Here is a 15127-nt window from a genome sequence, read left to right on the forward strand (position 1 = left end):
TTTTGTTAGAATGAGTGCATAGCTGATCTTCATCTCACACTGATTCAGCCTCAGACACAGGTAGTCTAGTGTATTTGCTAGCGATGGAACATTTGAAAGCAGAATCGACGAGAGAGCTGGCCTGTAGGGTTTTGTCTGCAGTTTCCTTGCACACCACTTCCTATGGCGTTTTCTCTGAGTGGCAGTATCAGGCAACAGTACGGTGCCCAATAAGCAGAGATCATCCGTTAGCCAACAACTCGCTAGTGAAGTAGACTTGCAGTACTTGGTGTTCTTAATATCCAGCAGTGGCTTGCAGTGCTAAGAAAGATGAAAACGGCAAACTATTGCACCATCAGGTGGAACCACAGTGGCCGCTGAATCTGGACGTGCAGCTATTTTTAATTTAGTTCTATCTAATGGAAGAATTATACCAGAGAAGTGACTGTTTCCATTTACAATTATTTGATGTGAAGCAAAGCATAGTTTTATTTTAAATCAATGCTTGCCATGCTGGTCAGGAAATTAATTTTACATTTGACAAGTTAATATTTACCCTGTAAAGAATTTAAATTGTGACAGATTTGATTCTGTGTGGGTAATTAAAACTCAGTTACTTGATAGAGTGCCACCGGACTGAGTGTAGCATAGCCGTAATCTATTTGAAATGATTACATTTCAATTTGATTTGCATTTTACAAATAATTATAAACAAATAATTTAATTGTTTTTATGTTTCATGTGAGCTGTTCTGCCTCTAAGACCCAGATATCCAGACATGGAAATGCCCTAAGTTTTGCCATATTTAATATGCAAATACCGACAGTGGCACATGCACTGGAACTGTGACAGAATTCACTGGGATGAGGTGATGTATGTGCATTTCCTATCCATATGGAATCCCATTCCTTCCTCTACTTTCCACTGCATACTTCCACTTCAGTCAGATTCACAGGTCAGGACGGCTGGGGCTATTGAACCACCAGCAGTGCTGGTTGAGATTAGATTACTGCATTGTTTGGGGTCTAAAGAGTCGGGAACCGGGACCGAGATCAATGGTGGGAAATATCACTCATTTTTATTTTGTGCCATGCTGTATCTGAAGAAGGAACCAGTTGCTGTGTATACAAAAACAAAATGCTGGAGGAGTTCAGTGGGCCAGGCAGCATCTGTGGAGGGAAATAGACTGCTACCATTTCAGGTCAAGGTTGGTTATGTGTCCTCCTTTGTGTATTTTCAGTACTTGTCTAAAAATTGTTCCTCTGTACCTATGACAACAGATTCTGGAGCAATACTCTGATCAGCTGGATTTGTGGAATGCCCAGATGAGGAGGCACATTGACAAGCTGGTAATGGAGATGACGCAAAAGAGTGTGCTTAGCCTTGTCTACAGGGCAGAGGACCATGCTGAAGAACTCAGGAACCTTGCTGATTTGCTAAACAGGTCAGTCTATGTAAATGTCTTCCTCAGCAACAGAGCCGTGGGTAATCACCAAGCACGTGCCATTTTCTATTAAATAGTTTTGTAAAAATTATTGAGATCAGATTGGCAAAATCTTTTCAATTCTGTTTCTGTACTGTGAAAAAGTATTTATACTTAAAACATTTGTAAATATTGGGAAAAGGAGCTCTCTCCTTCTCCAGAACCTGACTGTTGTAAAATGCAAAGTCCATCCTTGGATCCTATCAATCAAAGAAAACTCACATTGCGCCTGCCATTTCAATGACTGATGATATCTAAATTTTGTCCTTGTTCACTTTGTACAATATGCGGATAAATACTGTGCCAAGTTCAGCCCTGTGGAGATTATATACGGAAATGGGGAAATCTGTTGGGTCTTTTGCCTCCAGGAAGGCAGGACTGCTGTACCTCTGCATTACCCCAAGCAAATAAATGCTGATTCTAACTAGTTCCAAGCCATAAGGCATGTCTCTAAAGTACTCAATGCATGCACTTGAAAGGGCAAACTTTTCCAGAGAGATCTTTTCACGTGGAGATGTTTACGATCCAATTGCCTTATTTTTGGATTCTCCCTCTGTATGACAGGGTCAGAAAATTACAGATATGTAATAAATGCCAAGAAAAACATCTGTTTTAAACATGTAAATCATTTAAATAATAGCCATTGCAGTGAACAATGTTGTTATTAGTTCACTTTCAGCTGTAAGGAACGTGTCCCTGAATGCGACGGTGGCTGTGAATGAACACTCCAACGTAAAGGCACTGGTCGAAGAAGCTGCATCTGTTGCTATGGATGCAAGGAGCAAAGCTGATACTGCTTTGAAGTTGGTGAGTATTTACTGCGTTGGATTTAGCTAGGCCAGGTCATAGTCTGATGGCCAAACCAGCCAATAAAAGTTCTTAGCAAAGCACATAAATGCTGGAGAAAATCAGCAGTTCAGGCAGCATCAATGGAAAACAGTAAACAGTCAACGTTTTGGGCTGAGACCTTTCATTAGGATGTGAAAGGTCTTGGCCCGAAACGTCGACCATTTAATCTTTTCCATTGATACTGTTTGACCTGCTGAGTTCCTCCAGCATTCATGTGTGTATTGCTTTGGATTTTCAGAATCTGCAGATGTTCTCATGTTTACACTTAAAATTAATTCTCTCTTTGAAGTGACAAATGGGATAATAAATGTGTTGTGATTTGGTTACAGCTTCTTTAGTTACTTACTCTGCAATTTTAGGTGATATTTCTGCTGGTTGTGGAGAATGTGACAAGGTCCTCTCCAGTAACTGACAGTGTCTCAGATTATTTTATTTCCCTTCTCGTGGCTCATGTTATGATAAAGATGATAGACAGGCTCTGACCAGTGGACAAATGAGAAAGGATAGGTTTCAATGAAGTAAGTAGGGGAAAGGAACTGATGGGATTGCCCTGACAGCCAGCATACACTTGAAGTGCCAGATAGCATAGTTCTATTTCTTAAGGAAATACGTTTAATAAATATTAGAGTGACTGCATGATGCCAGACAAACTGCAAGTTTCCCTGGTGCAAAGTGGAGGGAGTCAGGTTAAAACCATCAAGTACAAAACAAGAATTAGACTGTTTAGCCTCAGCCTTTCACCACTAATAATTAAGATGAGAACTATCCTGATCTCCTTTTGGCCCCAACTTCTCTTTCCCACCTGCTTCCCATAATCCCAGTCTCCCCTATATACCATACTTAGTCAAAGATGGACTATCCTTTTTAAAAGTCTTCATAGTGGAATACATCTCTTCTGAGAATATCTTTCTCTGTTAACTCACCATCTGATTTTTGATTCAATTTTTCCAATCAGCACTAGTCATCTCTGCTTTTGTACCTTTATAACTCCCTTCGTTTAAGATACTAGTTTCAGACCAAGTTTCTCACACTCACAGTGAATATGAAATTTTGTCATGTTATTAGGACTCTTCTCTTGACATGGTGTCTCATTATACTTGATCACGTCTAAAAATCACCTGTTCCCTATTTGATTCTCTGACATTTTGCTCTAAAAATCGGTCCTGAATAGAGACTATGAACTCCTTCTCCTGGCTATGATCTTTATTAAGAGCAAGATTGTCCATAATTAATTCTGCATATTTTATCAGCCCTCGACATTTCATGTTTATACTTTGTTCTACAAAGTAGCTACTGTTAGGGGTGAGGTGAAAGCCTACAGACCACTGCCATCAATACCTTCCTCCCCTTACAATTTCTCATCTCCACGCATTGCATCTTCAATGTTCTGATCTCATCCTTCATTAGCAAACCCACCCGATCTCTTTTTCCCTTCTGTCACGCAGATTATTTTTTCCCATACTGCTTCCTGCATGAGTATTTTGTACTTCCTTGAGAACTTCCTACATTTTCCCTTCACTCCCCCATCCCACCTCACATTTATTTGATTTGAAGCCCTACCTGTAGTCCTCGCTATTCAATTCACTGCGTCAAAATGTCTAACCATAGCTAGACCCCACTTGGAGTACTGTGTTCAGTTCTGGTCACCTCACTACAGGAAGGATGTGGATACTATAGAGAGAGTGCAGAGGAGATTTACAAGGATGTTGCCTGGATTGGGGAGCACGCCTTATGAGAATAGGTTGAGTGAGCTTGGCCTTTTCTCCTTGGAACGACGGAGGATGAGAGGTGACCTAATAGAGGTGTATAAGATGATCAGAAGCATTGATCGTGTGGATAGCCAGAGGCTTTTTCCCAGGGCTGAAATGCTAACATGAGGCAGCATAGTTTTAAGGTGCTTGGAAGTAGGTACAGGGGATGTCAGAGATAGGTTTTCACAGAGAGATTGGTGGGTGTGTTGTGGAATGCACTGCCAGCGAAGGTGGTGGAAACGGATACAATAGGGTCTTTTAAGAGACCCTTAGATAGGTACATGGAGCTTAGAAAACCAGAAGGCTGCAGTAGAAAAATTCCAGAGTAGAATTCTAGAGTAGATTACATGACATTACATAGTGGGCCAAAGGGCCTGTAACATGCTGTAGGTTTCTATGTTTCTATGTTAAAATGATAACAATGACATCAATGAATGCGAGCAACTATTGTTGGACCTGTTGCATATCATTTACGATGGTAATTTTTGACGACTCCAGTGAGCTGGTGCTGGGCATATGTATTGGCTTACAGCAAGCAAAACGAAAAGAAACAGTCTGATCAGATAACCAAATAGATTTAAAATGCAGAGAAACAGCAACGAACCCAGAAGCTTATAGAAGTTTATACAGTTATGAGAAGCATAGATAGGATCGACAGTCAGAATCCTTTACTTCGGATAGAAATGTCAAGACGTAGATTTAAGGTGATGGGGGAAAGTTTAGCAGTGATGCGTGGGGTAAGTTATTTTCACACAAAGTGTGATGGTAGGTGTCTGGAGCAGGTTGCCAGAGGTGCTAGCTGCCTTTTAAGAGGTTTTTAAATAGACCCATGAATATGGAGGGACATAAGACATATGAGCAGAATTAGGCCATTTGACCCATCGAGTCTGCTCCGTCATTCAATCATGGCTGATCCTTTTCCCCATAACCTTTAATGCCACGTCCAATCAAGAACCTATCAAGCTGTGCCTTAAATACACCCAACAACCTGGCCTCCATAGCTGCTTGTGGTAACAAACTCTGGCTAAAGAAATGCCTCTGCATCTCTGTTTTGAATGAACGCCCCTCAATCCTGAGGCTGAGCCCTCTTGTCCTAGACTCCCCCACCATGGGAAACATCCTTTCCACATCTACTCTGTCTAGGCCTTTCAACATCTGAAAGATTCCATTGGATATGGATCATGTTATGTAGGCATCATGTTTGGCACAGATATCGTGTGCTAAAGGTCCTCTTCTTGTAATGTATTGTACTGTGTTCTTTGTAAGCTATGGCATCTCCTTCCAATAAAATCCAGTTAGTTTCTCCAGAAAATGAATATAGAGTGACTCTTGTCGCCAATAACGTTGACATGACAATTGCACACTTTTCATAACATGTACCCAGGTCCAAATTGTTATATTTTGCAGATGCTGTAGACTTAAACAGTCCACGACTTTATTGCTTCATTATATAATCATTCTATAATTCTGACACAAAATGCTCCTTTTGTTTCATATTACCAGGCCAAAGGTCCTCAAAGGACACTAGAGGAAGTCAGCAAGGAGTCAGCTGACCGCAGTTCAAAGCTCCTTAACGATGCCAATGATTTGAAGAAGAAAACAACGGGTGAATAACTTGTCCAATTTAAGAATTTGTATTGATCTTAGCAACTTACCCTTGAAGTGACCGAAGGAAAATAATAGCTGGGCAATGGGAACAGAGCAGGAGAGTTAGATTTGCTGGAAGATAGGTGAAAGAATGGTAGATAGGGTTTCAAAGTTCAAACTAAATTTATTATCAAAGTACATGTATATGTCACCAAATACAACCCTGAGAATAATTTTCTTGTGGGCAATAAATATTGAGAACATGAAATTAAGAGTCCTTGAAAGTGAGTCCATAGTTGTGAAAACAGTTCAGTGATGGGGGCATGCAAAATTATCCCTTCTAGTTCAAGACCCTGATGGTTGAGGGGTAATATCTGTTCCTGACCCTGGTGGTGTGGATCCTGAGGCTGCAGTATCTTCTTCCTGATGGTAGCAGTGAGAAGAGACCATGGCTTGGGTGTGGGGTCTTTGATGATGGACGCTGCTTTCCTGTGACAGTGCTGCACGAAGAACTGCTCAATGGTGGGAGGTATTTACCTCAGGTGCACTGGACTATATCCACTACTTTTTGTATGATTTTCCATTTAAGGGATTTGGTGTTTCCATAATAGGCTGTAATGTAACCAGTCAATATTCTCTCCATCACACATCTGTAGAAGTTTGTCAAAGTTTTAGAAGTCATGCCAAATCTTTGCAAACGTCTAAGGAAGTAGAGGCACTGCCATGCTTTCTTCACTTTAGATTTAACTCAGACAAGTGGAAGTAATGCATTTTAGGCAGATAAACCAGGACAGGATATATACAGTGAAAGACAGGGTCCAAGGGAGTGTTGTGGAACAGAGAGGCTGAGAGTTACAAGTACATAGTTAGCTGAAAGTGTTGACATAGGTAGGTAGACAGGTGGTAAAGAAGGCATATGGTATACTTTATCAGACTAGGCACTGAATACTCTTTGTCACAGCTGTACAAGACACTGATGAAGGCACACAAAATGCTGGAAGAACTCAGCAGGTCGTGGAAATGAATAAACCATTGATGTTTCGGGGCGAGACCCTTCATCAGGACATTGATGAGTCTGTACTTGGACCTGGAAAACTGCGCAGTTCTAGTCACCATGCCATAGGATGCATATGATTAAGGGAGAGGGTCTTGATAAGCTGGAACTATTTTCGCTGGAATGAAGGAGGACATAGGTTTAAGGTGAAGGAGAAAAAGATTTACAGGGCAGCTGAGAAGCAGTTTTATCGCACAGAGGTTTGTGGAAAGAGCTGTCAGAGGAATCTAGAAACTGATATAGTTACAACTTTTAAAAGACATTTGGTCAGGTTCATGGATAGGAAATATTTAATAGAGGCAATGCAGGCAAATAGGACTAGCTCAAAAGGCACTTTGGTCAATATGGATGAGTATAAAATCTATGATTTTATAAAAGCTGTAGTACAGAAAAGATGGGTGAAATAGCCTGTGCGATATGCATTCCATCTGTCAGGAAATCCTTGGCTCATTGCAGTGTCAAGCTTTCCTCTACATGGTTCCATCTGCTTCTGCCCAGCCCCGCTGGCATAAATTACTCAGCTGGTAGGCAGCAGTGGCAAGAATGGCTTGAATTACTCAGCTGGTGGGCTGCTGGCAAGACACTGAATTGAGTGTGCACTGTCACAGGCTCTGAGCAGGATTGGGGAGCTCATGGTCGAAGGCCTAAAGTTCCTTCATAGGTCAGAAAAGAATGTACACCCGTTGCTGACCAGTGAGTAGACAAATTTTCTTGGATTTAAGGATGGGCTCAGTGAGGCTGCTGATAGAGCCACTGCCTCACAGTTCCAGTAATCTGGGTTCAAATTGACCTCAGATACGGTCTGTGTGGAGCTTACACCTTCTCCCTGTGACTGTGTGAATTTCCTCCAGGTGCTCCTGTTTCCAGCCACACACAAAAATAGGCAAGTTGGTAATTTAATTGGCTACTATATTTATTTACAGTGACTAATTAACCAGTTAGTCCTCTGTGAGATGTGGCAGGGCCTGAGAGAGCTGACAGGGGTGCGGTGTGGGAAGAATAAAACAGGGTTAGCATTGGATTAGTTTAATGGGTACTGGATGGTCAGCATAGACTTGCTGGTCTGAAGGACCTGTTTCCATGGCATAGTATTGCATGTGACGACTTGTTTTGGTTTTTTCATTTGTTCAGGTCTTGTCAACCAGCTGAGTGGACTTAAAAAGAAAGTTGATCACATTCAAAGGAGTGCACACAATATTAGCAGACTGTTGAGTGAGCCTCTGCAGTTACTGGCAGCCCTGCCTAATGGTAAGTAATCAGTGCACCCACTGAATATTATTTGGAAAGCTAATTGTCATGAACAACGTTGTTTATAAGTTCCATGAATAAATGTTCAAATTGTTAATGCACTTCTCAAGAGTGGTGGGACACTGGTCTATATGAACGTGCCCTCTATTCATTAAAAAATTAGAATCAGATGATATTACTTGGTCCTGGAGATTGTTGATCTTCTTGAGTGGAATTGAAGCCACAGTCATCCAGGCCAGTGGGCAGTACTGCACTCCTGAGTGTTGTCATGGAAATGGTGGAAAGGTCTTCAGGTGTGTGAGCTTCAGGTCAGTGACGACTCTCAGCAGGTTGATGTTGCCTAAATTTCTGAGTGAACAACTCAGGGTAAGGAATGGAGTATTTTCCTTCCCCTGGGAATACAGTCAGTTAGAGGAGCGTGGGTCTTCAAAATTCTCAACCCAGGCTGCTCAGTCATTAAATGTATTCAGGAGCTCAAGGGGCTGGTATAAGGTTCTTTTAAGAGTTAGATCCATCCACTAACTTTCCCACAGCCATTCAAAAGAAGCTGTCTATTCAACAACTTCTGGGACTTGGTGAAAAGCAGCAGAAATTCTTTATATAAAATAGAAATAAATTAATTCAAGCTGCTGTATCACCAGAAATCATTAAGGTGGGATGGGAAGGAGGAAGGTGGGATCCACACCAAGATGATAGCCAAGTTTAATGAGTAGATTCATCAGTTTAATGAATGAGAAAACTCTTTCTTAGGAAACATTGAGGACTTTATGGTTTATGAAGACCTGCAGTGATGTGAATTCATCTTTCGTATGATGTATGAATTAGATACCATATTTTAAAGGAACCAAGGCACGTAAGGAGGTATTAGAATCAGAATTGAATTTACTATCACTGACGTCGTGAAACTTTTTGTTTTGTGATAGCAGTTAAGTACAAGACATAAAAATTACAATAAGTTACAATATAAATAAATACATAGTGCAAAAGGGGAATACTGAGGTACTGTTCATGAGTTAAGGGAACGTTCAGTAATCTGACGGTGAGGGGAAGAAATTGTTCTTAAAATGTTGAGTTTGGTCTTCAGGCTCTTGAACCTCCTTTCCAGTGGTAGTTTTGGGAAGATGATATGTCCCAGATAGTGAAGGTCCTTTATGATGGATGCCGTCTTCTTCAGGAACTGCCTATTGAAGATGTTCTCACTGTTGGGGAGGGTTGTACTGTGATGGAGCTTGCGGCGTCTAAAACCCTCTGCATCCTGTGCGTTGGAGCCTCGATACCAGGCAGTGATGCAACCAACCAGAGTGATCTCCACTGTACGTCTGCTGGGTGACAAAGGTCGATTCAATTGGGTTTAATTTGTGTCTCAGTACAAGGAAGTAGGAAGACAAAGAAGATTAGGGAGAGTACTGCAATGCTTAGGACTTGGCGGCTGAAGGCATAGCTGCAATATTGAGGCTGAAAAAGAGATGTGAAGAGATTTCAGAAATGAAGGGGTGAGAGATCATGCAGAGATTTGGAGGTGATCATTATTGTTTTAAATTTGAAGCATTCATGAATCCAGATTCAGTGTAAATCTGAATTATAGGAACAGAAAATAAGGAAGGTGTATTAAATGTAAAATGTGAAGTTCACTAGATGACTCCAGCTCCCTTTCAAAGTACCAACATTTGTACATTGTAGGTACCACAAACACAATTCGTGAGGCAAAAGATAATGCGTTCTTGGCTAATCTAACCGCAACTGCAACTCTTGCTGAAATTCAGCAGTTCACTCGGCAGCTGTTGACCACATCTGGCACTTTAATGAAGGTCAATAAGACCGTCAGGGAAACAAATGAGCTCATCAGCGATTCAGCGAGGACTGGTAAGTTCAGATATTGAACCTCATTTTTGGCAAATGGTCATATATTGGTTAACAAAACACAAGTAGTAGAAGCACCAATATAAATTTTGTGGAAAGCAAACTCAAAATTAATTTGTAATTGGGCAGTCCTTGGTTCATTCAAGCTTATATCTTAATGTTAGAACATTGGTTTGGCCACAGTCATATTGGGGCATGGTGTCCACTTTGATCACCTTAGGAAGGATAAGAAGCCTTTAAACAGGCTGCAAAAAGTGTTTACCAGAAATGTTTTGGTAATAAGGGATTGGCAAGCTTGGGGCAAGGCTGGAGAAGCTGTGATTGTTTTGTTTAGAAAAGACAAACTTGAGTAAAGTAGCTACCAGTTTCCACCCTTCTCTCTCCTTTGACTCTCCCCTAATTCTGCTTCTTCATTTCCATTTCAGGAATTAACTGGAGTCAGAATTCCTGACAATTCCATGAACACCCACTACTGTCTTGGCTGGACATCCTGCTGTTCTGCTTCCTATAAAGACTCTACTCTGTTCTTTCAGTATCGCCACCTTGGTTATACTTATTCCGACAACCTTGCCTTCCATATGAGGACTTCAAAAATAACTTAATTTTTTTTCTTAGCTTGAGATTCTCCTCAACCAAAGATGATGGGGAACTGTACGTGTTTATTCCATTTCCTATGTTTCTCACCCATCTTCCCCGGAACCTAAATAAGACAGAGGCATCAGAACTCTCTGTTGGTGGCAAATAACAACTGATCTACCTAGGGGAAAGGCCAGTGAGGAGAGAGAGGAAACAAAACATCATTCAGTTCACCTCTTATGTCATCCAGCCTCTTCCCCTTCACACCCTAACAGAGACATTCTGGCTCTCTGTATCCCTTGGCTTTCTCCTCATGTCTGATTTACAACTCTTCCTTGTTCTGATGAAAAATATGATCAGAAGCATTAACTCTATTTTTCTCTCTCTAGAGATTGTGTCTGACCAGCTGAAAGTTTTAAGTATTACCTATATATATCTGAAATGAGATGTGACAGTGATGTTCACAGTAAGAGGCTGGTTACACAGGATAGACAGAAGAAGAATTGAGAACCAGAGCTCACTGGTCTGTGGTGGAATCCAGAAAAACTATACTGGTGGAAATGTGAAGTAAAAACAAAATGCTACAGAGAGGAAACCGGAGTTTATTTTTCAGGCTCCTTACCTTTCCTCAGAAACGGGAGAAGTAGTTTTTTAAGTTACAGAGAAAGAGAGAAGGTTAGGGAGAACAAAAGGAAATAATTGTGATAGGGCAGAGACGAGAACAGACTGAAAGGCACAATGGTCATGATGTAAAGATGGGAGGTATAAAGAGAACATGCTGTTCCTCAGTTAAAGTTCATCTTCACTGGAACAAGACCAGTGAGGGAGTGAGTAAAATTGGGAATTACACTGTCAAGCAACTAGTAGAAGAGGTCAACCTGTGATTTAAAAAGCAGAAACAAAATACAATTAAGAGTAGGCCATTTGGATTTCCACGAGTGAGCCAAAATTCAACAAGATTAAGGCTGATTTTTATTTTAATCTCTGCAGTCATTCCCACATACCATGATTTATTTAATGACTAAAAATCTAACCATCTCTGTCTTGAATATATTCCGCAGCTGAGCCTTGGAGCTCAGCAGGAGAATTCCAACGATGCAATCTCTAGGCAAAGAATTTTTTTATTATCTGAGTCAGTTCCTTTGTTATAGACACCCCACATCTCTGTGCCAAGTGATGAAAGAATACCTGTATTTCAGGTTGATCGTCTCATTCTGCTGTATTCAAGAGAGTGTGCTCATTCTAATTAATCTTCCCTAAAAATGACCAACAGGAATAAATCTGATAATCCTTAAGGCACTCACTCCATCACAGGTATAACTTTCCTCGAATAGGGACACTAGAGCTGTGCATGGTATTTCAAATTTAGTTTCAGTGAAGCTCTTTGTAATTGGAGCAAGATAGTTCCATTTGTAAATAGAAATCTTTTTAAGCTAAAGGCCAGTCTGCCATTTGCTTTTCTAATAGTTGTTCATTTTGCCTGTTGGGTGTGTGTTGCAAAGTTATCACCGGGTCTGCTGAGTCTGAATCCTGAGTCAAAAAGTAACTTGTATTGCTCAGCAAGTAACAGCATCTGGAACACTTCAGCAGACAGGTTAGTGGAGAGAAATTCATTTACGCCTTTGAAAAGGGAATAGGTTAAACTCTTGAATTAAATAAAACATTTCCAGGAAATGATGGAGAATTAAATTAGCTGCATTGTCCTCACAGAAAGGTATGACTATCCTTTTTCTATGCAATAATTCTTGAATATGATACCTACAGTACAAAGCCCATGACAACTTGTGGAAAGTAAGCACAGTGTTGTTTCTCGCTGTGTGTATTGCTTTGGTTTCCTGTAACTGCAGACTTCCTCGTTTTTAATTTCTGATTTTTCCTCCTTACAGCTGTGGCTGCTGGAGCAAAGGTGCAAGAAATCGAAATTCAAGCCAATTACTTGTTGGACAGATTGAAGCCATTGAAAATGCTTGAGGACAATCTGAGCAGAAACTTATCAGAGATAAAGGAGTTGATTAATCAGGCCCGGAAGCAAGCTGCCTCAGTAAGCATGGAATTAATAGGATCTGTGAATCTCAACTCTACCTCAAAACATTTTTAAATAGGAGCACAGTTACCAGGCTAAAGGCATTCAGTGCAGCAGAATACCTTACCTGAGTCAATCCTCCATCTATATTCATTGGCTTTTAAAATCCAAAACTACCAACACCTATAAACTTAGCTCTCTCCCCCTCTATTTATAACATTAAAAGCCTCCTCTTTGTTCTAGGAATGAGGCTTAATATCAAATAACCATAACTTTGATGTTTCAGTATCTGAAGGGGATAACAAAAGAGTTAAGATTCTAATTTCAGATTCCCTGGCCAAATTTTACTTGCTGGACTGATTGACCATTGCTCATGCTTCATTGATTTACAACATGTGGGCATCACTGGCAAGGCTGGCACTGCATGCCCGACTATCATTAGCCTGCGGTGGTTGGCCTCCCTGAACTGCTGCAATCCTCTGATGAAGGTACCCCCACAGTTGTTAGACTGGGCCTTCCAGGTGTGGATGCATTAAATGGAGATATACAGCATTTTTTATACAGTATTTGCTCTTGACACTTCTGATGACAGATCCCAGGGTTATGGGATGTTCCATTGAAGATGTCTTGATGAAATTATTGTCACAGTCAAGCTTGTCATAAGCACAAGCGCATGCATGCACAGTGCAATGAAAAACTGACTTACAGCAGCATCACAGGCACAACATTCATAAGAAAAGTTTAAGTTCGACTGCAGTGAGCCGTTGAAGTAGTGGGATTGGGTACCACTCAGTTGATCTATATTGACCTGGTTGGCATTGAGTGCTGATGAAGCTGCATTCATCCAGTCAAGTGGAACATATTCCATCAGTTTCCTGATTTGCACCTTAGAGGACTTTGGAAAATCATGGGGTAAATTGACTGACTGGCCCCGTATAGCTGCAGTATTATGTGGCTGGTCCAGCCATGTTTCTAGTGAATGGTAAACCCAATGATATCTATATTGGGCAATAGTAGAAAAAGGAGCGTTGGTCATCATTTGGCACGTGAGATGTACTTGTATTTGCAACTTATCTGTCCATGCCTGAATGTAGTTCAGATACAGAACTGTGCAGTCCTGGATTGTTTCATTAGATGATGAGTTGCTGCTGGAAATGAGCTCTGTGCAGTCAATTGCACACAACCCCAGTTTGGTGTGCACCAAGCCTGCAAACTGGTGACTATGGGGAATGGACATAGCTATGGAGTGAAGCCAGCTATAAAAGAATTTCTAATGGTTGGATTGCCGGTGCACTGATGCTGTGTCTCGCAAAGCACCAGCAATATAATGCACATTTCCAGTGTCAGCTACATAGCATAAATAAAAACAGAGAATATTGGAAATGTGCGAGGGGTGATTGATAAGTTCGTGGCCTAAGGTCGAAGGAGATGAGTTATTAATTTCAAACTTTCTGCATTATCACTCAAAGAGTTGAACTGCACGTGCATGTAATGAGAGCGTCTTGGACCTCCAGGTGGTCCACAGCTGGGGTGATTGATAAGTTTGTGGCCGAAGGTAGAGGGAGATGAGTAATACAGATCTCGTTACACGCACATGCAGTTCAACTCTTTGAGCGATTATGCAGAAAGTTTGAAGTTAATAACTCATCTCCTTCTACCTTAGGCTACGAACATATCAATCACCCCATGCTGTGGACCACTTCTGGAGGTCCAAGACGCCAATTTCTACAAAGAAGGGATCCGTATGCTCTACGACCACTAGACAGCAATTCCACTTTGCAAATATAAGAAAGTGTTTTCTTCTAACCCTGAGTTTAATCTTTCTCCAGATTAAAGTGGCAGTATCAGCTGACCGGGATTGTATCCGTGCCTACCAGCCTGCACTCATGAGCAGCAACTACAATACTCTGACCCTGAATGTGAAAACCTCTGAGACTGACAACTTACTGTTCTACCTAGGCAGCAGTAGCAATGTAAGTAACCAGTTAGGCCACTGATGCATCTTGCTGAGTTGTCCAGAGGTTAAAGTCCTGAGGCTAAAAGTTGCTAATATAGTGAAGCCAAGGTTCATGCACGACCTTTTTACAATCACTTATCAACTGTGCTTAATTAATGTACTGAATATCCAAATAAATGAAAGATTATTGCTTACCAACCAAATTTCCAACTTGCATGTGAATGGGGAAGGTAAATAATTAAAGCACAATCAGAATCAAGTTTATTGTCACTGAAATGTCTTAAAATTTGTTGTTTTGTGCCAGCAGTACAGTATGGGACATTTACAATTACTACAAGTTACAGTAAGAAATAAAATAATTAGTTCAAAAGAGGAATATTCAGGTACTGTTCACGGGTTCATGGACCATTCACAAATCGGGTGGAAGAAGGGAAGAAGCTGTTCCTAAAACATTTAGTGTAGGACTTCAGAGTCATATACTTCCTCCTTGACGGTAGTAATGAGAAGAGAGCATGCCCTGGATTGTGAGGGTCCTTAATACTGGATGCTCTCTTCTTAAGGCACCACTTTTGGAAGATACCCTTAATGGCTCCAACTCATGATAGAGTTGGCTGAGGCTACAAACCTCTTCAGCCTCTTTCGATCCCCTGTGCATAGCAGGCGGTGATGCAGCCAGTCAGAATGCTCTCCACCATGCGTTCGTAGAAACTTGCTAAAGGCTTTGGTCACACACCAAATCTCCTCACACTTCTAATGAAGT

General features: G+C 41.0%; 1 protein-coding gene across 1 annotated transcript in view; it reads left to right on the top strand.

Moving 5' to 3' along the window:
• lama1 (laminin, alpha 1) overlaps window positions 1-15127 on the top strand; it is a 346216-nt gene that overhangs the window by 260311 nt on the left and 70778 nt on the right. Inside the window, exons 39-45 of the mRNA XM_073047634.1 lie at window positions 1260-1423; window positions 2131-2269; window positions 5566-5668; window positions 7835-7951; window positions 9632-9814; window positions 12274-12428; window positions 14240-14383. Of these exons, the coding sequence (XP_072903735.1) occupies window positions 1260-1423; window positions 2131-2269; window positions 5566-5668; window positions 7835-7951; window positions 9632-9814; window positions 12274-12428; window positions 14240-14383 (1005 nt within the window). The remainder of the gene's footprint in view (window positions 1-1259; window positions 1424-2130; window positions 2270-5565; window positions 5669-7834; window positions 7952-9631; window positions 9815-12273; window positions 12429-14239; window positions 14384-15127) is intronic.

The sequence above is a fragment of the Hemitrygon akajei genome, chromosome 1, assembly GCF_048418815.1.
Source record: "Hemitrygon akajei chromosome 1, sHemAka1.3, whole genome shotgun sequence".
Lineage (NCBI taxonomy): Eukaryota > Metazoa > Chordata > Chondrichthyes > Myliobatiformes > Dasyatidae > Hemitrygon > Hemitrygon akajei.